General features: G+C 41.2%; 1 protein-coding gene across 6 annotated transcripts in view; it reads right to left on the bottom strand.

Moving 5' to 3' along the window:
• Positions 1–22,831, bottom strand: part of SCML2 (Scm polycomb group protein like 2) — a 72,118-nt gene extending 49,287 nt beyond the window's left edge. For 2 of the 6 annotated variants that reach the window (XM_030946529.1, XM_030946555.1), the window contains exons 1-3: positions 22,746–22,831; positions 9,256–9,363; positions 3,309–3,377 (exon numbers count right to left, since the gene is read on the bottom strand). In XM_030946529.1, coding sequence (XP_030802389.1) covers positions 3,309–3,377; positions 9,256–9,277 — 91 coding nt within the window. In that variant the 5' untranslated portion in view covers positions 9,278–9,363; positions 22,746–22,831. Of the gene's footprint in view, positions 1–3,308; positions 3,378–9,255; positions 9,364–22,099; positions 22,722–22,745 lie in introns of those variants that run through there. The other 4 variants (XM_030946537.1, XM_030946547.1, XM_030946566.1 and 1 more) reach the window with 4 other exon arrangements.
• Positions 22,832–23,611: the final 780 nt, after the last annotated feature.

Below are 23,611 nucleotides of genomic sequence, written 5' to 3'. Positions count from 1 at the left end.
TTTGCAGGACTTCAAGCCAGCCTACTCCAGTACAGCAGTGCCTTCCTTGTACTGTGCAGCTCAAAACTGAAGAGAGCTCTCCAGAGACAGCCTCCCAAATTCCCCGCGGCAGCGAACGCCTCCTCCCGGCCCGCTGCCTGCAGGATCCCTTTGCAGTGGAGCTCTTTGGCCACACGAGCTCGCTGCTGGCCCACGCTCCGCTCTGCCCGCGGCCTCGGGGCCTCTCCCGCTGAACTCCTGCCCGCCCGGGCTGCCTCAGGGCTCCGCTCTGCCCGCGGCCTCGGGGCCTCTCCCGCTGAACTCCTGCCCGCCCGGGCTGCCTCAGGGCTCCGCTCTGCCCGCGGCCGAGAAGGACTCTGCATTCACCGGTCCTGCCACTTCCCCAGCACTGGCAAATCCATCTGAAGGCAGTCCTGCCTTCCAGTCTACTCCTCCCCATCGCATGTTGCCCACAAACTGCTCTGGCAGTGGGTTCTGTCCAATCGTCCCCATCTGACAGTAAGGCCTTAAACAGCATCAGCCCTCATACTGACCTCTAAGAAATGCCACTAGCTACCATCTGACAGGTGGTCCTTGTACAGCTTGACAGTCCAATCAATTTTTCATCCACCAATCCAAACCACATCTCACCAGTTTGGCTGAAAGGACGCTACAGAAACTGTACAGAAAGCTTTGCTTAAGTTGACATGAACAAGATCCATTGCTTTCCCTGGTTTCCAGAGTAACTAAGCACAAAAGGCATGCACAGTTCACACACTTGACAAATCTACCTCCACTGTTCTTAACCTCATTGTTGTCGTTTATTTGCTTGGAAATGGTTTCCAGAAATATTTTCTTTCTAGTCTTCCTGAAGACTTAGATTGAGCAGGCCAGCCTGTAATTCCCCAGGTGCTCCCATCTTGTCCTCCTTGACAGTGTGCACTATTTGACCTTTTCCAGCCATGGTGAAATTTCCTCGATCACTACAAGTTCTCCAAAAGCAGCAAGAAGCCTCCCTGTGACATCAGTCTCCTACCTCAGCACCCCTGGGCGTGTCACATCTGCTGCCATGAATAAGTGAATGCCTGGTTTGTTGAAGTGCTCCCCATCTTTTTTCACCACACGTAATTCTCTAGTTTAGTGAAAGCCAAAAGTTTTACAAAATTTTAACTCAAGATTTAAACTATGAATTGTCACTTGCAGATTGGTAGAATGTTTGGGCAGATGGAACAAGTCATGTCTTCTCAGATCACCCCTCGGTTCCCTTGGCACCCATCTGAGACTTTGGACATGGAGATGCCTCTTTTCTAGTCTTCATCCCATAATCTTTCTTCTTCAAAGATGAGATTTCCTTGTAATTTTTGTTCACACACTCTTGCAAATGCAGCAGTTTAGGTGTAAGGTATTTCATACTCCACTTTATACTGTGTACCTCTCTCTACATATTGTGATCCTTCAATTAAAATTTTTATCCTCCTCATATCTTTCTCTACTCACTTCAGTCTATTTTTTCTTAACCCATTCTTCTCACACCTCCATATCTCCTCTTTGACTTTTCCTATCACACATTGCCCTGGAAACTCTGGAGACTTCCTAGCTGCTAGCCCAAAGCATTGTACGGCATCTTCATCTAGCATCAAGAGGCTCTTTCTGCTCCTTTGCCACCAACAAGCAACAACACAGAATAAAAATTATTTCATCTGTAGAAAATCAGAGATCTTGCAAGAAATTCCTCTCTGTTTGACAAAGCTGAGCCTGAATTTCATGAGGCTGTTCAGTTCCCAGACACTAGGTTAACAGCACAGACCGAGTCAAGAACATGGAATACAGAATGAGGCTTGTTCGCTTAGCACTGCTTCTCCACAAAGCTTTTTCAACACCTTGCTCTCAGCTTCAGGAGGAGGCAGGGACATTTTCCAGTGACTCATGAAATATGGTTATCTTATCCACATATGAAGAGCACTTTGCTGGTGAGGGGTGTCTACAGCACTCTGTCATGTCAGACTACCTTATTTAAAACAGAAACACTGAGTCCAGTTTGACTGGAGCTCCTTTTACAGTGCAGAAGAAGGAAAAACAGACAAATATGCTTCCTTTTCTGGTTTAAAGTAACAGGGACAAATAAAGATGACAGATTGCCTGCACAGGTTGTGGATTCTCCTCCTCTGGAGATACTCCTAAATTTTTGGGATACAATTCTGGGTAATGTGCTCTAGGAGATCCTGCTTGAGCAGCAGGTTGGACCAAGATGACCTCCAGTGGTTGCTTCCAACCTCACCCATTCTGTGATGGCCAAAATCCCAATAAATTAAAAAATTACCTCTGGCAAATGTAACAGCTGAAGGCTGCACTATGACTGGTATTGTATCTTTTATGCAAAGATACAATACCTCAATTACGTCAATTACCCAGCTAATGTGCCAGTATCCCTTCATGTTTGATCACTGACTATGCTACTTGTCTCCACTGGTACCCAAGAAGAACCAGACCATCTATCAGGAGTCAGAGAGCACAGAAAAGTGAGCAGAGTGAGAGTTTAAATAATTCAGCGTCATTTTATCAAGAACTTCTGAAAAGATTCTGTACTTAAGTCCATACTACTAATGACATTTCTTACTGTCCAAATTCAAACAAAAAACGTGAACATGCAAAGCATATCTAAGGATGTTGCTGTTGTCTTCCTGCAGGCCACCACAGAAGCTACCTGACAGCAATCTCATGTATACACTGCCTTATGGCACCTGCTGTGCATAGTAGAGGCTAAATTAGCCAAAAATCTGGATCATTTCTGGTAAGAGTGCACTTTTCCTCCATTTACTAAAAAAAAAAAAACACAAATTCTGCTTGCACATCAATTATTTAAAGTAAAATTAGAATCCCAGGCAATTTAATCCAGTTAGCAATCCTAAAAACTTAAAACTATTAAACTGAAAATCCTTCTTTTGGCACCAGCAAACACAGTAAGGAAACAGAAGGTAACTGCAGCATAAAAGGCATGAGACTGAGAAATACATGAGGGGAAGAACAAACAAATCAGTAACAGTTTAAAAATAATAAAGTTTACACAACATCTTTGATTATACACACAAAGAGTAATTATTTGGCTAGTAAAACTAGCAGGTTCAACTCAAGCAGCTTCAACCATCACTTTCTATATCAAAACATACTTTCCTAACACCTAGACAAAAGCAAAGGTATGTTTTTAACTACCCACCATAATAACCCAAGAGATTCCAAAAAGGAAAAGAAGTCAGAAAATAGTGCAATCCAAACACACACTTTTTCTTTTAGAGTACCTTAACTAAGAACCTGACAGCTGCAATACCTACCACTTTTTAAAGATGGGTTGTTTGCCTGCTGATTCTTTCCATCTTTCTCTTTTCTAATATTCTTTGAATCTAAAAGACAAGATTCCATTACATAATAAATGTTATATTCACATCATAACTATGTCCAGCATAGCACAGAATGCTTTCAAACAATACAAAATACCTTGTTGAGTTTATTTTGTTCATTTCGGTACATAATCAAAAAGGTATGTAAATTTAATCACCACACTATTTTCCCTTCAAAGTATATTGAAAAGCACAGCATGGAAAATCAGAGCTTTTGACTACTTTATATCAATTATTAGAATATATCTAGTTGCAGAATATAGAATATCAGCTTCAGAGACAGCAATCCTGTCCTATTTTTAAACAGTTTTACTTCAACCTACACAAAATTTGAGATCCTAAAGATCACTGGATATCTTTATACATCTGGTTATAAACAGATCACTGTGAACTGAGAAACAAGGAAAAAAAACAAACCCATCCTAAAACCATATTTCTGAGTTAAAGATTTCATTCTATATTGAGATTCTTTAATACTCAATATTCTCAATATAAAATTCTCAAATACTCAAAGCAGCTATCTAAGCACACATCAGTTATTGAAAAGAATCACTCAGAAAAATCTACCTTCTCTATCATTAATCTTGGCACACACGCAGGGAGTCTGCTATATTTCATTTGGGATGGATTTCAGCATGTATGAGAGATGCAGGAGAGCTGGGCAGCTATAATGGAGAAGACTGAGAGAGACAGTTCCACTCATTCCTTTTAAAATACATTGTTTGGTGACCTGCTTTTGACACTCCTGGACTTGAGTGCAATTCAAACATGATATTGACCTCACAACAAAAATGCAAGAGCATTTTCAGATCTAAAAATCTTTTTTGTTTTTACCAAGATCTGCATAGGAGAATAACTCTCTTGGTCTGCAAATGCCTCACTACTGGGAATGGGGCTGCTCCTCTAGTTAGGCTTGCGCCTAGCTCACACCTTGGGTTACCCCACTGAGCCTGAACTGGTACAGGTGAATGGAAGGCTCACTTTTACTTAAGATTGCATTAGTAGTCAATTATTAGTAGCTGTATTCACTCGCTTTTAAGTCTACAGCTACTGATTGGCTTGCTCTTGAAATAAAAGCACTCCTGACCTAGAATGTGAAGCATTTGGTGACAGAAACACTTGAAAAACAATGAGTTGTTCTGCAGAAAGATTAAGAAACAGTGTTTCTTTTCTGTAAGTAAAGCATTTCATTAAATATACTGACAAGCAAGGTATGGTGTTCAGCACTTCCATCTCACATCTTTCATTATCAGGAAATTGCCACCTAATGCAAGAGCTGAGTCATGACAAGCCTCTGCCACCAGACCCAAAATCCTGCCCTACCACTCAGTGAGGAGAGGATAAGCAATCCACGTGGCTCTGTGGATGAGAGCCACCCCATCACCTTGTCCAGGAGCTCCTGGGGGGTGGCCCTGGGGGCAGCCCCAGCACTGGGGACCATCCCAGGAGACAGGCTGGGGCTGGGATGGGACATGGGGCCAGGGCTGTGGTGATCTGGAGACTGGCCCTGCTGCAGCACCACTGGGGCAGGGGCTGACATGGGGTCCTGGGCAGGGCAGGTGGAGGCCCCAGGTGAGTCAGGGTCACTAAAATCTGTGAGTGTACTCAGGACCACGACACCTTCCAAGAATTATCCAGACTTCACAGTCCTACAAAATCAATGCGCAGCTTACATAACTGCTCAAAATACACTGCAAAACTACCACCCTTTTCTCCTAAAGCAGACACAGGCAGGACTCCAAGTCCTTTGAAAAAGAAAAAAAATGCTATGTTTACATCTTGACTTAATCTTCTTGCTTGACTTACATGGTCTTTCTTTTGGAAGAAGTTTGCTTTGGAAAATTTTCTATTATATAGATTCCTGAAAAAAAATGCTAATGAAGGTCAACTTCAGATGGAACTGCTGAAATTATTTGGGACAGGGCCTACAGAACTCTAACCCCAGTACCTCCTCAGCAGTAGGGCTTTAACCCATACAAGTGGATACCCTACAACTACCTGTGGGAATCTCAGAAGGGATAATGCTAAAACTAGTTCAGTAACACTGAAAACATGCAAGGCTAATGTTCACCTTCTCCATCCTACATCCTATGAAAATATATTTCATCCAGCCTCATTAGGATTGAGCTAATTTTCTACTGGGAGGTAGCAATCAACGGCAGGACCTTTTGCCACATTCTATAACCTTAGTCAGTATTTCCCACGAACAGTCATGGTACTAAGGCAGACATCAGGCTGTCAGCTTGCAGAACAAGTAACTTCTTAATCTGACTGTGTCCAAAAAGGAAATCAATAAGTCTCTTATGTGGAGCTCCACTGAAAGAAGAGAACTAATAACTGCTTCTTGCAAACACCCAAAGCTTGAAAGGACAGAGTCATGAAAGAGTATCTACCAAACAGTGCCAGATTAAAAGCAAAATGACAGCTTTTCATGCTGAGAGATATCAAGAACAGGTGAAAGAATGTGAAAAACTGCAGCCTGGACACCACATGTGTTCTTGCTGACAACCACTACATGAATTATTTATTCCCTATACCAGCTAGCTATAGTACCTCTTTCAAAAATACGACAGCAAATATGAAAGTTGAAACAAAACACTCTTGGCAATGTATTTTTCTTATCAGCCATTAGAAAACTACAAGAAAAGAAGAGATTATTATATTAATAAGTGGACTCCTCAACAGCATTTTAAACAACTATTTCATTTGAGGTGGAAGCATTTTCATTCACAGGAAACACAAAGCACTGTCACTATCACTTGTTTTTGAAGGTAGGAAATTTCCTCTTTAAAACGCACAAAAATAAATCTCACCCAGCATATGCAGAAGCATCCAAGAACAAGCCTGAATAAAACCAAGATTGCTTTCAAAGGATCCCCTTGCTTTTATGCATTCCAACCTTCATCAGTGGGAAGCTGGGAATACCATTACAAAGCTGGAGTGTTTTGTCTAAATAGATGCAAAGCTACTAGCAGGAAGAATTCCCAACCTGTTTCCACATCAGACACCCTGTATCTACTATTGCCACCCCAGAAAACTTTCCCCAGTCTGTATTTCACAGTCACTATTCACAGTCTATACTTCCCAGTCCTGTTCAGGTGTGCTTTTTCCAATGTTAACAGTTAGGCTGGATAAAAAAATATTACTTTATTTCCTAAAAAAATATAAATAAAGTAGTATTTTGTTAAAAACCAATTTTATAAATATTAATCTTTTATAAACACATGGAGTTTTTTAATGCATGCCAATTTATATTTGAAATTTTGATATTCTATATTTTAACAAAGTTAGTTTCCAAAGATCACAGAAAAAAATTCAGACAGAAGGCTATAATTCAAATCACTGGGCTGAACAAGATGATTCTCTCTGCACATGATCCTCAGCTTGGTCAAGCTTTGAGGTCAAACCTCAAAAAATGAGGTAATGAAAGACATAATATGTACCTGTAAATAAATGTACATGTACAGAGAGTATTTTCTTTTCTTCCCATTGCACATTCAGCTCCTAGCCACATTCAATGCCTAATTCCTTGAAACCTGGAAAGTTGACTTGAAAATAGGAACTCTATCTATATATTGGAGACAGAAGAGACTTATTAGTCCTACAGTCTTGAAGCTCATGGTAACAAACAAAAAAAATAGGCCAGCTTAATTCATCATCTATCTTCTCCTGTCCATTTTTAAAGGGAAAAGTTTCAGTTTATTTCTCAATGTAAAACACAGTATGTGTTAGATCATTTGCCAAAACAAGACCTGGAATGAAATTTTGCTTAATCAAATGGACTTAATCAAATGCTACTCAGCTCTCTAAAAAAACAATAAAGAAAAGGATACCTATTTCAAAAAAAGTTTTGAAAATAAAGTATTACATATAATTACACAGCATTTATATATTTGCTATGTATCTATATATATTTAGCCTATACCATATAAAGGTGTAGCATATACCTTTATAGCATATAAAGCATATACTAAAATTTTAAAAGCAACATATTCTATTGTTCACGAACAATTTCTTTCCTAGAGTGCACTCCATAAGCTAAAGCTTTAGATACAAGCCAAGATTAGAGTAAGATTATTTAACATAGTGCTTTCTGCTTACTGATTCAAAACTCTGTGTGTTTACATTACTCCCACCCTATCAGTAACCACAGAATTTTACTGATAAGATTACTCAACAGAAGACAGGCAAGAGCAACCACATCTATCACTTAAGAAATTAGAGACAAAGGGAAAAAAAAGGACAAAGTTATCCTGACTGACTTGTGAATACCAAATAAAAAATAATCAGAGAAGGCAGAGAAAACTCTGGGCAAGGATAATCCTGGTGACAAATGTGCATTTCCTTTTATAAGCTCCCATACTGAACTCCAGTTTCCTGCCTGAGAAGCTTTAAAACTTTGTAACTTCTTTCTAGAAGACTTAACCTTTCAGCAAACTAGATGATTGTTATGTCTAAGGGATGGCAAACATCATGTCTTTTAACAGCAATAGTTTTCATCCCAGAATGGTGTGCTACATGCAGGGAAGGCATGTATGTGCTGCCTTCTAAGACTTGTTATTTGCATGTTGTGCAGTATGGGGAAAGTGAAGGTCACAGTCATGCTGTCAAGACTCCTGCAGCTATCCCTCAGCCACCTCAATGTCTTCAACTCTTCTGGGTCTTCAGAACATGGCAGGATACCACTTTTCTCAAACAAACCCCTTGTATTTTCCTGGTGTATGTGAAATACCTTTGGGTGACAAAAACTTCTGCTCTTCCCATGCCACACTGTTACTCACCCTGAAATGAAGTTTACTAAAACAAGCCCAAGACTTATCATTGCTCAGGAAGGGGCCTTCTTCTCACTGCCTATTACACAGGGGTGTGAGCACCTTTCCCCAAACCTCAGTGCACACAGCTGAGGATATCCAGACAGAGTGAATATGAAAATTTCTCTTTTCCTTTCTTTTTGTGCTTCCCTAGCAAAATTCTTATCTTATCTGCTTGGAACAGCCAGTCTCTTTGACTATATTTAGACAACAGCCATGCAGAAAACCTACAAGAGAAGGGGTCAGACTTCCTCCATAAACTCCTCGTGCAACAATTAAATGGATGACTCCTGCCATTACCGAAAATCTATTCTAGCAAAAGACAATTATTTACCAAGGGAACACACAAGCACATAAAGCAGCTTGGGTTGAAGGTGGTAAGCTCAAGGAAAGTACAAAAGTGCTAGCAGCCTTTTATGGAGGATGACTACCAATCTGGAAGCTTCCAAAGCAGCAACAACATGGTTTCAGAGAGTGGATCTTTTGCTCTTCATATTCTTTTTTTGCTTCATAAGCCCAAACACTCTTGTTTCTTCTTAAGTCTCACTCTCTATTTTAGCTCTGAACTCACAATTAACATCTGCAACATGACACAGCAGAAATCACACCTTTGCGGTACACCGTGTACTTGTGGATGAATTTCTTTTAAAATGTTCATTTTATCTTCAAAAGACAGTTGCTAATGCCATTCATTGAGATAAAATTTGGTTCTTTGTACTACTTAGTTATTATTCTGCTAAATTATAGGCATCTCCAGAATAACCCCTACGTTTTATTTAATAGCACATCTAGACACATTCCTTAATTTCAGAGCGCAGTAATGATTTCAAGGCTGTCACAGGACAGAATTCTTTTCGTTAAACTTGTAGAATTCAAGACAGCCAAATTCAGCATATGTATTCTAAAACAATGTGAAGTTTGAACTTACCTGTATTCAGAAGATATCACAAACTGTCTTCCTTAATCTAACAGTACAGCAAATTGTCATATTGGATGCCACCAGCTCCAAAAAGAAAATTTAACAGGTTCCCCACTTTCTTTCCTCTTGGATTAAAGCTACCAGGCCTTACCTTTCGCTGCTGTTCTCCCCATGGTAACACTTCTGTGATCTCCCCTCTCACAATAAAAAGGCTGAAGTTGAAAGACCAGTTAATTCTTCCTTTCAGCACAACAGTTTCCTGTGGAGCAATAATACAACAAGTTAGGGGGGGAGGTTGTTGTTGGCATTTGGGTTTTCTTTTTTTGGAAAGGATGATTTTTTGTATTGGTATATCATTATCTTGCTGGTTTTAAATTGCAAGTGTTTAACAAACTATCTGTAGGAGAGTAGTGTAGAAACAACAGTTAAATAAAAGTAGCAAAAATACCAAATGCAAACTTTCATTTCCTTGTTTTAGACAGTTCATTCTCTAATGATTTGCATTTTCTGTGGATTTCTAAAACAAAGAAAGATGTAAAATGTGCTTTATTCCTTTTCACCCCCAAGAAACATTACTGAAAAATGGAAGACTCTTCATACATAACCTACTCACCCTGCCTCACTTGCACAGAGTTAAACAATCATCAACTTCAATACCTCTGGGTAAAGCACATTATCTTGCACAACTACAGTTGAAGAGAGAACAAAACACTAATGTGAAAAATCTGTACAAGGCCCAAGTGCTCAGTGATAGCCCTGCCCTATGATTTGTAACAGACTTGTAACAGCGCACAGAGAAGTGTTAGGGAAATGCTAACTGCAGATAAAAGCAATGAGCCACATTCTTGTAGGGTTTAGAAACTGGAAGGGACAGATTGGTTAGACTAGTGTAAAACAGCAAAAACAAGCTTTCTTTTTTGTGTGTTACTGTGATTTTGTACTCCAGCATCTAGAATTTTGAACTTTGTGTTCAAGTCAAACTCATTTCAAGCATCTAGCCTTGAAACAACAAAGCCAGCAAGTTTATTATCCTTCTCCATTAACTTTTCAAGTAATAATGGGTAAATACATTCAAATTTCTGAATTATGTTCTTGGATAATTTCCTTTCAAGCAACTTCCATGAGGTTTAAAGCTGACATCACCAAAACCTTGAGGAGTTTTTAAAATTTAAATATGTGCATACTCTTTCCATGATTAATTTGTCAAAGGTAACATTTTTAGAAGCTACATCTTTCCACTGTGACATAAAAGAAGTAACAGTTGAAAAGCAAGTTATTGACTTGGAATTTCTTGACTCTTCTACTCACATGCAAAAAAAAAAATAAAATGGTCATCTATATCACACATAAAAAGAGAAGTATCATACAACTGAGTATTTTCCTGAAACCGTGATCCTCACTGAAACTTCAAGAAACTTCAAAGCACTATGATGATGGACTGGATGATGAAAACTTTATACAGTGCAAGAACATGGCTAAGGCTAATTAAAAGTTTTTTTAAATGCCAGTGACTGATGAATTTATTTCACGTGTGTGTTGTCTGTGAACATGCTGGACAGTTATTACAAAAACTCAAGACTGAGACTTGAAAGGAGTTATAAATAAAATTGAGTACAACCATAAAATAAGCAGGTTTTGCTACACAATAGCATTCATAGTATAAGTGATCATCAAGATTAAGAGTAGAAATCCTTTTAAGCCATCAAATAAATTTGAAATACTTTATACTTTCACAGACTCCCCCAAAAATTCAAAGCTTTTCCACTGCAAGTAATAAATCATGGAAGGTGATGCAGAGTCACAGTAACTGTTTTTACAGATTACTTTAGAACAGAGAATGGTTTTTATCTTTTTGTTCCAAGTACCAGATTGCACTTGGTGCAGTAATAAAGATTCCAACCCTGCAGTGATAGTCATCAAGTTTAGCACAACCGGAGCGTCTGTGAGAACATAAAAAGGATTCCAGCTTTTCATTAGCCTGTGTTGTACCAGATAGGCTGTTTTACAGCATGCCCACCAGCCTGTTAAAAATATAAGACAACTGAAAGTTCTGAAAGAGCAGTTTGAAAAGAGGCAAATCCAACTGCAGGAACACAATATATTACTGTTTCAAAGAGGTGCTACTTAGAACTCAGTTACACCTAAGTATTCCATTTAAAGCTGCTATTAAATTAGCTTGTTGATTGTACTGTTTGTCACAGAAAACATTCAAGAACGGTATTTCTGAGCCTCTATCTTACAACCACTACATGTTGCTGAGCCACAGCAAACTTAAAACCAGTTACCTCAAACACAGAGCAGGGTCGACCTGAAACAAAGCGCAACTTCTTCTGCAGGGGCAGATGTAGGAACTATTTTCCATCACCTCACATACTTAAGTGGCAAACCCTAAGCAAGGCAGTTGTGTCCTTTGCTAACCAAGACAGAGTCCCTCATGTCACACTCACCATCCCCAGCCTGGCTCAACCCACAGCACACCCAACACAGAAAAGAAGAAAATCACCAGCAAACACAGGGAAAACACCTCCAGGCACATTCTGGTAAAATTACACAGCAAGGACAGATCTCAAGATTCTTGTACACGTGCCTTGGCAAGCAAGCTGAATAAGAAAGATGGGGTTAAGAAATTAATAGAGAAGCTTCTAGAAATAAAGGGAAAAATGAAACAAAACAAGGTCAGGAATATATGAGCAAACAAAGAAATGCAATAGCAAGGCTGAAGTGCAATGGCATTAGAGTGCACAAAACAACAGAATGAAAACCAAAGACTGAGATGAGCACAGAGGTTCTCAGTCAGAGACAGAAAATGACCAAAGTATTTAAGGGACTGTCAGTACAGAATCCGGTGAGAAACCATTTGCTGCAAATTAAGGAAAAAGCAAGGGGGGGGGAAAAATCCACAAACCTAGGATACTATTGGATTAATCATCAAAATATCTTCAATCCAAAGAGCACTCAAAGGATATCCACAATCCTGAAGTGTATTATTTATATTCCTTATGTCTCAATTCATTCTGTAAACTGAGTTTTAGTCTTATCTGATTTCCATCCCTTACATGGATTCCTTTTTAAAAAATCTGACGGAAAGCATTTATCTGCCTTTAATTCCTTACTGAAGTTTTTATTGTTAATCCCCAAATCACTTCTACTGGCCACCTCCCACTGTGCAAGCCCTTTGTTAGAAAGCATTATATTAGTAGACAAGCCTAAGTCTTTACCTTCTCTGCACTACATAATACCAGGTGTCAGAAAACAGGGTGGAAAACATTCTCCTGCCTAACTTTTCTCTTTCTATTTTGAAAGAATTACCCAAAGGGCATGCATTGCTGCATTTCCAAGAAGGTAGCATTCTACAGAAAATATCAAAATTGCTCCTTCTTTTGCCTGCCATGCATCTCCATTATCCTTCTCACTGTTAGCCAGGCACTCAAGTAAGCCAAATGTCCTGAAAAAAAATATGTATGCATATCTAGGGCTTCCCAGTGCAAGTTTATCTTGACAGCATGCCTGCTCATAAAAACACACAACAGAACTATGGAGATAAATGTAACATTTAAAAGAAGCCTAAGCAAAGAAGAGACTGTGGGTTCAGTCTGCACAAAAAAGATTCAGGTTTTTCTCTCAATGACTCTGCATCTATGGCAGGACAAGAGCCAGCAATTTTAGAGCCCATTAGCTTTTTTGACCCTACCAGTGGTACAAATGCAGTAACTTAGACCTCACCATTGGCATCTTCATGGGTGGGACAGTCATCAATGGGCAATCTCTGCTGGATAAGGACTGAGACTATTCTTTTACACAGATACACTGCACTGAGGAGGAATCTAACAAAACAGCCACTTGGAAGCATCAATGAAGTTCTCAGTTTTAGCTTGAAATAAAGGCAGACATTTTTCAGGCTTAATGTGAACGAGGAGTTATATTTGCCCCTTTTTTCTTCTACAAATGCTTCAAGATTAAAATTCCATATGCAAGGGTGAAAAAGAATTACACAGTTTGAACAGCAAAACCAGTTACAGACAGAAAATAGGTACAGTGTAAGCTAAGAAATACTTCCCCCTGCCAATGCTGTCGTTTGTACAAGTCTTACATTTGCTTTCCCCATTAGCATTCATGCACTATTACATTTAGAAACACACGAGACATCAGCTACAACTGCTGGCCTCTCCTCCCTGCTGTTTGCCACTGCCAGTGCTGCAGAGCCCTTCAAGGAAAGGACGTGTACAGCCTCCCCATGGACACAGCCCAGCAGCCATAGCTCCCACTCCAGACTCCACATATGGGGAACGTGTACCTACAGGCACCAGTCACTTCCCAAACCAGTGTGACCTAACTGCATTACTTCAAAGCCATCCCTCATGAATCTGGAACACCTTTTCCTTAAACCTAATCATCTGTCTACTCATCTGTTGTCTCTTAAATAAAACCCTACTTCATACTATTTCTAAAAGTCTTTAAGGGGCTGAAAAGAGGCAAACAAAGAGAGTAAAACTTAAAAGGATTTTTAAAGTAATATACAGTATTAAATAAAATTTGTAATACTTAAAAATAATTTCCAGCAAACTACCCAGCATATAGACTCATCCAGTATACTTGAAGACACAACAGCAAACTTCCTTATTTCTGTAATAAAGATAGTCAGTTTACCCCTCAGCGCATATGTGGCATCATTATGGAAAAGTAAGATCTCAAAGGCTAAAGGAAGAAAAAATTGCATGAATGTATCAGAACTTTAGAAAATGTAACAAAAGCTTCATATTTATAAACTCAGTATTATTTAGCATTACACATTTATGACTTTGAACCAAACATTAAAAATCAGGTCTTCTTTCATTTATGCACACAAACACATAATCAGTCGGTATTCTGACAAGAAATTTGATATGAGTTGGAATCCTTTAAAGTTCACATTCTCTGTATTAAAAAAAAAAAAACAACCAAAAAAGTTAAATTCTTTCAAGGAAAGGAAATTAAACTTCTACATTTTCATACAGCTCAACTTTCAATAGAGTGATGTATCTGAACACCTCCTCTAGTCACTAAAAGCAAAGCTAGACAGATAGACTTTAATCAAATTCACAGGCTTTCAAACCAGCAAATATTAACTAGCCATATATATCACTACAACAACTAAGCTTGAGTATTTCTTAAGTTGTTAAAGAAAGCCAGTGGGTACTTAGTGCTTTACAAATATGTTTTTGTAATGTCATTTTCTTTAACATCAAGCAGAAATTTTCTGCATTTGCAAAACTGCTCGGTAAGTCACCAGTGGTGTACTGCTCACTATTTATGAAGTGATTAGCATAAACAAACTTTTAAGCTGTCAGCAGTAAAATATTGCCTGTAATGTTCTGCTCTCTCTCCAGGTAAGTTTACGACCTGCTTTAGAATATGAGCAACTGTAATTACAGTAAGTCATACATTTCAAGAATGCAAAACTCTCTCTAAACTCTCAAACCCTATTAAGTGTGCTATTCAGTAGAGTAAGGCATTGCATATTTTAAAAAGAAACACTAACATGGTTTAGACCAAAGATTTGTCCCAAAAAATCCTGAAACAAGAAATAATACTTATACACGAGAACATCAGAGAAGTAAGGTCTCCAAATCAAACAGCACAACTTGTATTACTGCACAACAGAAACAATTAATGTCATGCAGATATAACACTTACTAAATTGACAGTAATTTTTAAAATTGCAGTTTAGAGCTGCTCTATGGCTACCAACAAAAAATGAAAAAGCTTTTCTCCTCCTTCCCTCCCTCCCCATCCTGCTTTAAAAGTCAGAAGATGTGGGGTTGTAAAAACCTGAAAAAGGAAATGGTATGTGTGAAGTCAGCAGTTCAGCAAAGCGGCTGGCCATTAACAGCTTTAAATATTCTTAAAACGCCAATCTTCCCACATGAAAGGGTATTTTAATGTTATATTAAAATAAATTGAAATTTTATTTATTAAAATAAATTTTAAAACATAGCTTACGTTTCTATCTTAAACAAAACTGCCAGTTTTAGCAGTTTACTAGTACATATTTACAGTAGCACAAGATTTTGACAATTTGTTTAAACATTTTGGTGAATTCAGCACACTGAAACCTCTGTTCTACTTTCTATTTCCCCCTTCAAGCCTGGAGTACTCTTCCTGAAAACACTCATCATCATTATTCAACCTGGCTTTGTCCAAATACCTAACTCATTTTTTTTTTCATAAAGTAAACTAATTAAATTGTGGAAAAAAACCCCAACCAAACCTGCGTGATTAGCACTAAGAGCTACACATTGCATGAAATTGTCTCTACACTCAGATACATCTCCTCTGTCTTCAGCTCAGCCTCCCTTGACACAGAAGAGAGGTCTCAAACTATTCGTTCTGCAAGGCTCTGAGCTTACTTTTAGCATAGTGTAAATACAGCAGGCAATGGAGAAAAGAAATTGCTGTTGCAAACATAGCAAGTGCTAAAGAACCCTATACAGCTTTTCTGCGCTTGTCTTTAGCAGACAAGAAGCGACAGCACCAGCAGCAGTCAGAGTGTGTAATGCATAAGGGAACAAGGGGAAAAAAGACAAACATAGGCCCAATGGCAGAAAGGGAATTTTTCACCCTTGTAGGCAACTTTGGCTTCTTCCTTTCTACATTGCCTTCACACTGGAAAAGGACTGTAAAAGCTTGGTTCAGCTATGATCCAACAGAGCTCTGTCCACACAGCGCACAGTCAGCAAATTCATCCCCAAAGTCCAGATTTTTTATTCACAATGGAGTATCCAGAGAAACACACCTACTTCTAGTCTGATGAAGAAATATACAGAAGTCAAATAGCATGCACATTTTTTTTTCATTGAAGGAATGGAGAAGAGCCTTTGGAAAATTCTGCACAGGATCCCACTGCTGTCAGCACCCCAGATGAAGCTTCAGAACAATGTGTTTGTCTCCTCTCACTTCTATTCAACACCAGCAGCAACATACTTCTGCTACCATCCTCTTCCAGTGCAAAAAATACCTGTTTCTCTCTTCCTCTTGAGAATCCAAACAACATCATGCTGACTGGGACTCCCTGCCACTATAAGTTAACAAAGACATAATTTGCCTGAACTCATTTTTCTGCTGCTGCAACACTCCATGGTGCAGCCTGGCTCATGTAATGGAATAACTACACTGATCCCACATACTGGTGTCCAGTCAGAGAACAAAACCAAACCAAGCAGAACTAATCAACCCTAAAGCAATTTCCTGATAGCTCCTCTGTTGAGACAATGTTTCTGCAGGAAAAAAAAACCCAGAGAGCTGCTTGCAATTTCCAGGCACATGCACTAGACTCACCTGTTGCTGGTGCTGATAGATGTGCTATTTCCCCAACTCAAAAAGTCCCCTTACACAAGGGATCTTTGTGCAAATGCCACCAAAAATATTTGTCCATCTATTGGACAAACATTATCATTAATCACAGAATATTGTGAGTTGAAATGGACCCACAAGGATCATCAAGGTCCAACTCCTGTCCGTGGACAGAACAACCCCAAGAATCACACCAAATGCCATTCCAAAGGACCATTCAGTGCTGCTAGACATTTCTGAAGCTAACAAAGCACTAACAGGTCATAAAAGATATAACAACTCCTAAATGCTCAAAGGACTAGACAGCTGCAAATACCCCGCTGTACTATTTGCTTCACTCTTCAAAAACAGAAGACGACTAAAGACTCAAAGCATCAGGAAATTTGCAGCAAATCTGTATCTCTCTTCCCACTTTCTATGACAACTTCCCCATTGTATTAAAAAAACCACAGAGGTGAAGCAAGCCATAACAGAGCAATCTCCTCCACCTCTTCCTCAGTGTGGCAGCACATCTGTCACTGGGTGTATGTGGCTCAGGCCCAGGACAGTGGCAGAGTATACTTCTCCCTTTCTGCTGCTTCTGGAGACCCCCTTTCTCAAGGCAAGCCCCCCTCTTTCCTCCACTCAGTGCTTACACCATTGAGCACTAGAAATATTCAGACTAGGTAGTATTTTCCTACAGCAAGCTGAAAAATAATTACAAACCATATTTAGAGTTTTCCATCTAACCATAACACTGCTTATTTTGGGATTAAAACCAGTTCATATCACCTGACCTTCCCAAAAAACCATCATTTGCTTCCTTACAGCCCTCCAGTGCAGGGTACACATACAAGAGATTGGTAGGGCAAGTGCCATCAAACATGCAGCAGCAGCCCTTTTAATCTCTGAGCCCCTGACAGACATTAGTGACAATAAAGAGTTCCACCAAATTTAGCAGCTCTGATACCCTTTCACATTCCTCCATGCTCACTTTTACAAACTGCCCTTTTTAAGTGGGCTTTTAAAAGTGCCCCACAAACTGCACTCCTTCCACTGAACCTGCCTGCATTAATCTCTGATAGATTCCACACAGTACATAAATAATGGTACATGCTCCATTTTAGGTATGCACCTCATTAAAATGGTGCTACTCTCTTACAGGTTTTATAAACTTCAGCTGCTCCCTGCACTAATGTATGGTAGAGGATGAAAGGCTCACCCTCGTCTTCGCCCTACATTAAAAGGAGTCTCATATTACCTTGAGAAGACAACTTACTTAGATTTCCATCAAAGAAGTTCATCCCCTTTATGAAAATTGATGGAAAGGAAAATGATGGAATTCCCTTGGTATCTTAAATAGAATTTGACCTGATTTGTGAAGTTGAAGGCCAAGAATAAAATGATCTAAACAGCACACCTACCTTTAATACAATGTTTTACTTGGTTTTAGATGACAACATATAAATATTAAGAATATAAACCACTTATGGGTTAAAAAAAAAAAAACAAAAACAGTAATCAGTCCAAAATACTGCTCATGCTTAAACTGGATACAGCATTATTCTCACAAAGCCAAAAAAGAAAATGTACTTCAGGATTAGTTTGGACATAAGATATCTAGACAGTATCCTACCTGTGAAGCAGAAAGGCTATCACCCTGCCATAACACATGAAAGAGCACTAAAATTCTGCTAAAGGTGTAGTATTTCAGAAACACTTTGATATTAGGTTCTGTAAGTAATTCAGAAGAGCAGGAAGAGAGCACACATAAGAACTACAATAAGCACACCATCAGTATTGCACCAGCTTGGATCCAAACTGATCAACCACTACCCAGAAAGCAGGTGCCTTAGCTGAAGTTGCCTTAGTATGAACCAGTATTGAAAGAAGACTGCTGAAACAAAAGAGACATGGAACTTAATATCACAAAGAAGAAATCCATACTCCATTTAGACCCAAGATAAGAAAATAATGAATTTTTGGTCCTATCCAAAAGACATAGAAACTAAACCTGTTACTACTTCTGACAGGGATCTTGGGCAGAGAGCTGCTAAGGGCATGTACACAGCACATCCCGGCAGACACACAGTGCTAAGGGTGTAACACATTATATATCCTCTACTACAAATGGTTTCGTTGTGTGCACTTATGCCAAATGTCCATTGTATACAAAAGAAACTATCAGAGCAAGCCCAAATAAATAAAAGTGATAACTTGGGTAATAGAGACAGCTGCTGCTTTCTGAATGGTTATGAGGCAGCTCCTGACTTTCCTCCAGACCTACACCATTATTGACCAAGCAGAAAGACCAACAAGGACAAGATAAAAGTACCTCCAAATGTCATCAGCACCATTTATGCACCAGTTACTCTTTGTGTATAGATCTGCTGCAGATAAAAGGGGAGCCTGCTCACTGTTGGCTCAGGTACCTGAAGCCACCCTTCCCATCCCAAAAGATGGCAATCTACTTGAAGAGATCACAGATACAGAACTCAAGTTTTTGGCAATGTGCTCAGTTTACAGAAACACACCTGGACTGAGCAGGTGACTCACCAAATGATCTCCTGCTGCTCCCAGGAGCGAGGCAGCATTGCTGCTCCATGGCCAGCACTACAGCAGGAGCTGGGTGCACACCCTCAGCCCTCACTGCCCACACAGAGCAAGTCAGCCAGCAGGTGCATGAAGGTATAAAAATAGTACTTAGACAGAAGCATACTCTTAAAAAGCTCTACAGTTCACTTAAGTACTCAATTGCCTCACTTTTCAGTGACTTTACCTCAAACAAATTAATTGCCCCTCCACTTGAACATCATAAGGAAAGCTGCTCACACACACATTATCAGTCATTGTTACTATGCAAAAACACACTTAACTGCATATAACTAATATTAAAGCTTCCTAACACTTAATTATAGAGCAGTTGGATCTTACAAGAAATCTCCAAAGATGTACAAATTTTCTAGGAAAAGCACCCTCATATACCAAAAGCACAAATCACAGTAAAGAAGAATTATTCATCAAATTGTATTAAAATATTTACAAATATTCTGGAACTTTAAATTTAACATTTCCATTGCTTCTTATTTACCCACTGCTCTATTACACTTTGACAATTTTATATGGGCTTTCCTGGCTCTTCCCACACACTAGAAAAATCTCATTCTGAGGAATTTATGTTGCATGTCTTACAGTTTCAAGAATACAAACGGTATAGTCCTTTACATTTAAGATTTTAATCTCTGAAAAAAGCAATCAGCACTAAGGCTGGATGCCTAGGGCTATTTCTTTCAAATGGGAATGAACAGAACTTTAAATGCCTTGCAGATGCAGAGCTCACAAAATTAGTTAAAAACCTCCCTTGTCTAGACTCCTTGAAGCAGTGTCCTGGTCCCTACCTGTAATTTCTTCTATATTTACACTTAAAAAATATCACAATAGACTGTCAAATTATATTTCTAAGGATTTCCTTAAAACATTAAAAGAATAACTATGTATTTCACTCACTCTTCTTTGAGGTAGATGTATCCAGACAAATAAGAAAGCCAGCTGCAGTGTCCTGAACAGTTAATGACAAATGTCATTTCCTGTTAGTGACACTATTTAGTGGCAGTATATAATTGCTGAAGACTTCATTTGTCCCTGCACATTCACTCAGCAAAGGGAGTAAACAGGACTCACTCACAACTCACGATCCCATTGGAATATCAAGAAAACAAAAATAGACACCTATGTACAACAGGCACAAGCAGCTTTGCTTAGAGTTTCTTTACATTCTCTCAAGTAAAGCTGCACTTTCGCACAAATTTTAGACAGGTAATGGAATCAATACTTTTTCAGTATTACAAATTTCACACTAGCAAAATGCCTCTTTTGAACTCGGGCCGCTACTCCAGAAAACAATGCCTCTGCCTTACGAGCGCACTGTCTGGTCACAGCAACAGCAGTCACAGCAAAGGGGGGGAAAAGCATCTGTATATTCAATGTAGGAGCACACAAAGTAAAAAGAAAAATATTTTCAAGTACTGCCATTGCTTGTTTCCTAAAATTCCTACATCAAAACTTATATATGTCTGAATGTTAAGAACAATCTAGTTATGTTATGTTCTCATATCTACATGGCCTCTAATTGTTGTGAAAGTAGTTTATGCTTTTACTACAGCACATCATGAAAAGCCAACATTTGTTTTTGCTGAATCTGAACATTACTACAAGAATATAAAATACCAAGCAACTTGAAAGATATCACACAAATACTGATACTTATTTACATCAGATAGAAAAACAGAGCATTGACTCCATCAACTGAGTTTCAAACAAAATTAGTAAACTCTATTTTCATATTCAATACCAGACAATGTTAAAGTTAAAAGCCATATAAACACTTCCCGGTCTCAACCTCTGTTTCAGCATACACTGTTTCCTGCAGCTTCCCACTTGCATTACTGCGCAACTTCCCATAAATAAAATTCTAACAGAAGGGTCTCCAATGCGCTTCTTCTTTACATCAGATCAAGTAATATCATCCTTAAATAGTACTTACATTTTATGGTACTCTTAAGGGAGAAAATCAGTTCCCCCTGCCCCCTAAAGCACAGCCTGCCTGTACAAAGAGTTTCTGTGGACACAGTAAGTGCAATGGCTCACATGGGCTGTGGGTTGCTGCAGCCTGAGCAGCACTCGATGGTGGCCCGTGGAGAGCTGGTAGAGCACAATGCATTCCCTCCCCTATTTACTCTGTAACGTTAACATGACAGCCCAAAACCCAAGGGTAACCCAGCAAACGCCTCCCTGCAATACTGCTCCCATCTGCACCAGTGCTGCAGTTCTTACTGACCCTGCACGACTGCCTCACCAACCGCTTTGCTCTGCCACTTCCAAAGAGTAAGGTGAAGCAGGAATGATCTTAGAATCCAAAGGTTTAAGACTGTTACTCTGTATTATAAAAAATTCATAACCAGTCAAACTTGAAGAGCTGTTTACAAGTCAGACACAGCATGCTCTGAAAACCTACTGTCATATCTACAGTCTACGTCTTTTAAGTTTTAATCACCTTGTCTAGGTTAGTTAGGATATGCACAAGTCACAAGCAAAGTTTACATTACCAGAGCCCAATGAAATATCAGTATTTTGCATTTTCATTAAACCTTTAATGTTTTAGAATTATTTTTTGCTATCTCTTATAGTCTAACTCATCAGAGAGAAACAGCAAATTACTGTAGGGAAAGACTTCAACCTTAAATTGCATTAACACTTAAAGCATGCCTTCACTCCTAAAGAACAATTGAGCATAAAATTTAACTTGAATATTGATACACACTACAGCACTGCAACGTGTATATAGGTGAGCCTAGCTAACGAGAACAATGTCACACAACACGGCAACAGAACTTTCCATATTTGAACTACTTTCTTTGAACCATCCAAAATTAGGACTCTCCGTGCAAGATACCCCCTTTTAAGTCGACAATCAATATATGCCACACACGTAGTTTAACTGTAAAGAAAACGGGGACAGTGCCGCAGTGCATCGCAACCCGACAAGTGCCCCACAACAGGCCACGTCTGGCACCGCGCTGTCTTCAAGCGGCACCCCCAGCCCCCTTACACAACACAAGCGAGCGCTCGGAATTAAATTATTTTTAACAGGCACCCGGCTGTTCTGGTCGACGCCCGTTCCCCAGTACCTCGCCAGCCTCGGCCGTCAGCGGGCAGGGACGATCGGGCGCAGCCCCCGCCGGGAGGACGGGGAGCCACCGCCACCGCCACCGCCGCCGCGGGGGAGGCAGCGGGGCCGCCCCGGCGAGGGGAGGCGTGTCCTGCTCGGGCTCCTGTCAAACGCCGCCGGCCCCGCCGCTCGTCCCGGAGACACCGGCGGCTCGGAGATCTCCCGTGCCGCCCTTGCCCGCCGGAGCTCCTGCTACCGGGAGTCGCGGCCACCCCCGGACAGAGAGAGGCACGCTGTTAGCGCCGGCAGACAGAGCCGCCCCGCTCCTCTCACCCTCGCAGCTGCGCTCGGACTCGGCCACCCGCGGGTCCCCGCGGGCGGGGTCGGCGGGACCCGCTGCACTCTTAGTTCAGCCCACAGAGGAGGGGAGCGGCGCTGGAACTTGGGGCAGCCCCGGCCAGACCCGGTGCCGCCTCCAGCGCGATGGTGTTGCCGAGGAGGGGAACCCGGGACCGGGGCGCCCGGCGGCCACGGCGGGCGGAGGCTGCGGTGCGAGCCCTAGTAGGGAGCGCGACGTCCACCTCGCCTCCCTTTCTCTCTCCGCTCCTCCCTCCCCCTGCCCGCCTCCGCGGGGAGCGGGAAACGCCGCCGCCGCCGCCACTCACCGGGCGGGCGGGACGCGGGTCCGCGGCGTCCTGTCAAGCAGCTCCTGCCGCCACCCGCCTCACGCCGCCGCCATGTTCCGGGGGCACCGCGCATGCCCGGCAGCGGCACCGGGGGCGCGGGGCCTCTCCCCCGCCGTCCCCCTTCCGCCCGCCGCGGCGGGGGCGGCACCGCTCGGGGCTGCGTGACCCGCGGGCATCCCGAGATACCGGCATCCCCTCACGGCTGGAGTCCCCGCACTGCCCGCCATCCCCGCCTGCATCCCCTCATGGCCGCCATCCCCGCAACCCCCCGCCATCCCCGCGCCCCGCCGGCATCTCCGCACGCCCGGCATCCCCGCGCCGTCAGAATCCCCGCGCGGTGCCCGGACCTGCGGCGGGAGGGGTTGGCGGGGGCTGCTGCGCCCGGGAGCGGGAGCGCCTTCGAGGGGGAAAAGGAGCTCTTGGCAGGTGTTTTTGTAGGAGACTCGGGTGTGAGCAGTGAACGCCCGGAGAAGGCGTGAGGGATCGGTGGCAGGGGCTCTGAGGGGAAGCTGAGGCGGCCGGTGCCGAACGCGGCAGCCGCGGCGCGGTGGTGCCGGCACCGCCAGCGTACACGTGGTAAACAGTGCCCTGCATTGAACGCGCAAGAGTGAGCACGGAATAGGAGTATAATTATATATCACCGCTTGTAACGGGTAATAATGCACGTTGTAATCGGTGCGTATCCACTTGGGAAATATCGCACAATTATTTGACAGACGTCTAAGCTTATAAGTACTGTATAATAGGAAAAGCTCTTCCTTGGCTTTTTGGGAGGATGTATTCCGATTTTATAAGCTTTGAGTGTTTTAATTCAGACCCCAAGAGGCGAGTAGGCATAAGCAGAG

Source organism: Camarhynchus parvulus, chromosome 1, assembly GCF_901933205.1.
Source record: "Camarhynchus parvulus chromosome 1, STF_HiC, whole genome shotgun sequence".
In the NCBI taxonomy this organism is placed as follows: Eukaryota; Metazoa; Chordata; class Aves; order Passeriformes; family Thraupidae; genus Camarhynchus; species Camarhynchus parvulus.
The sequence above is the reverse complement of the archived record's forward strand: the minus strand, read 5'-3'. Positions and strand labels throughout refer to the sequence as shown.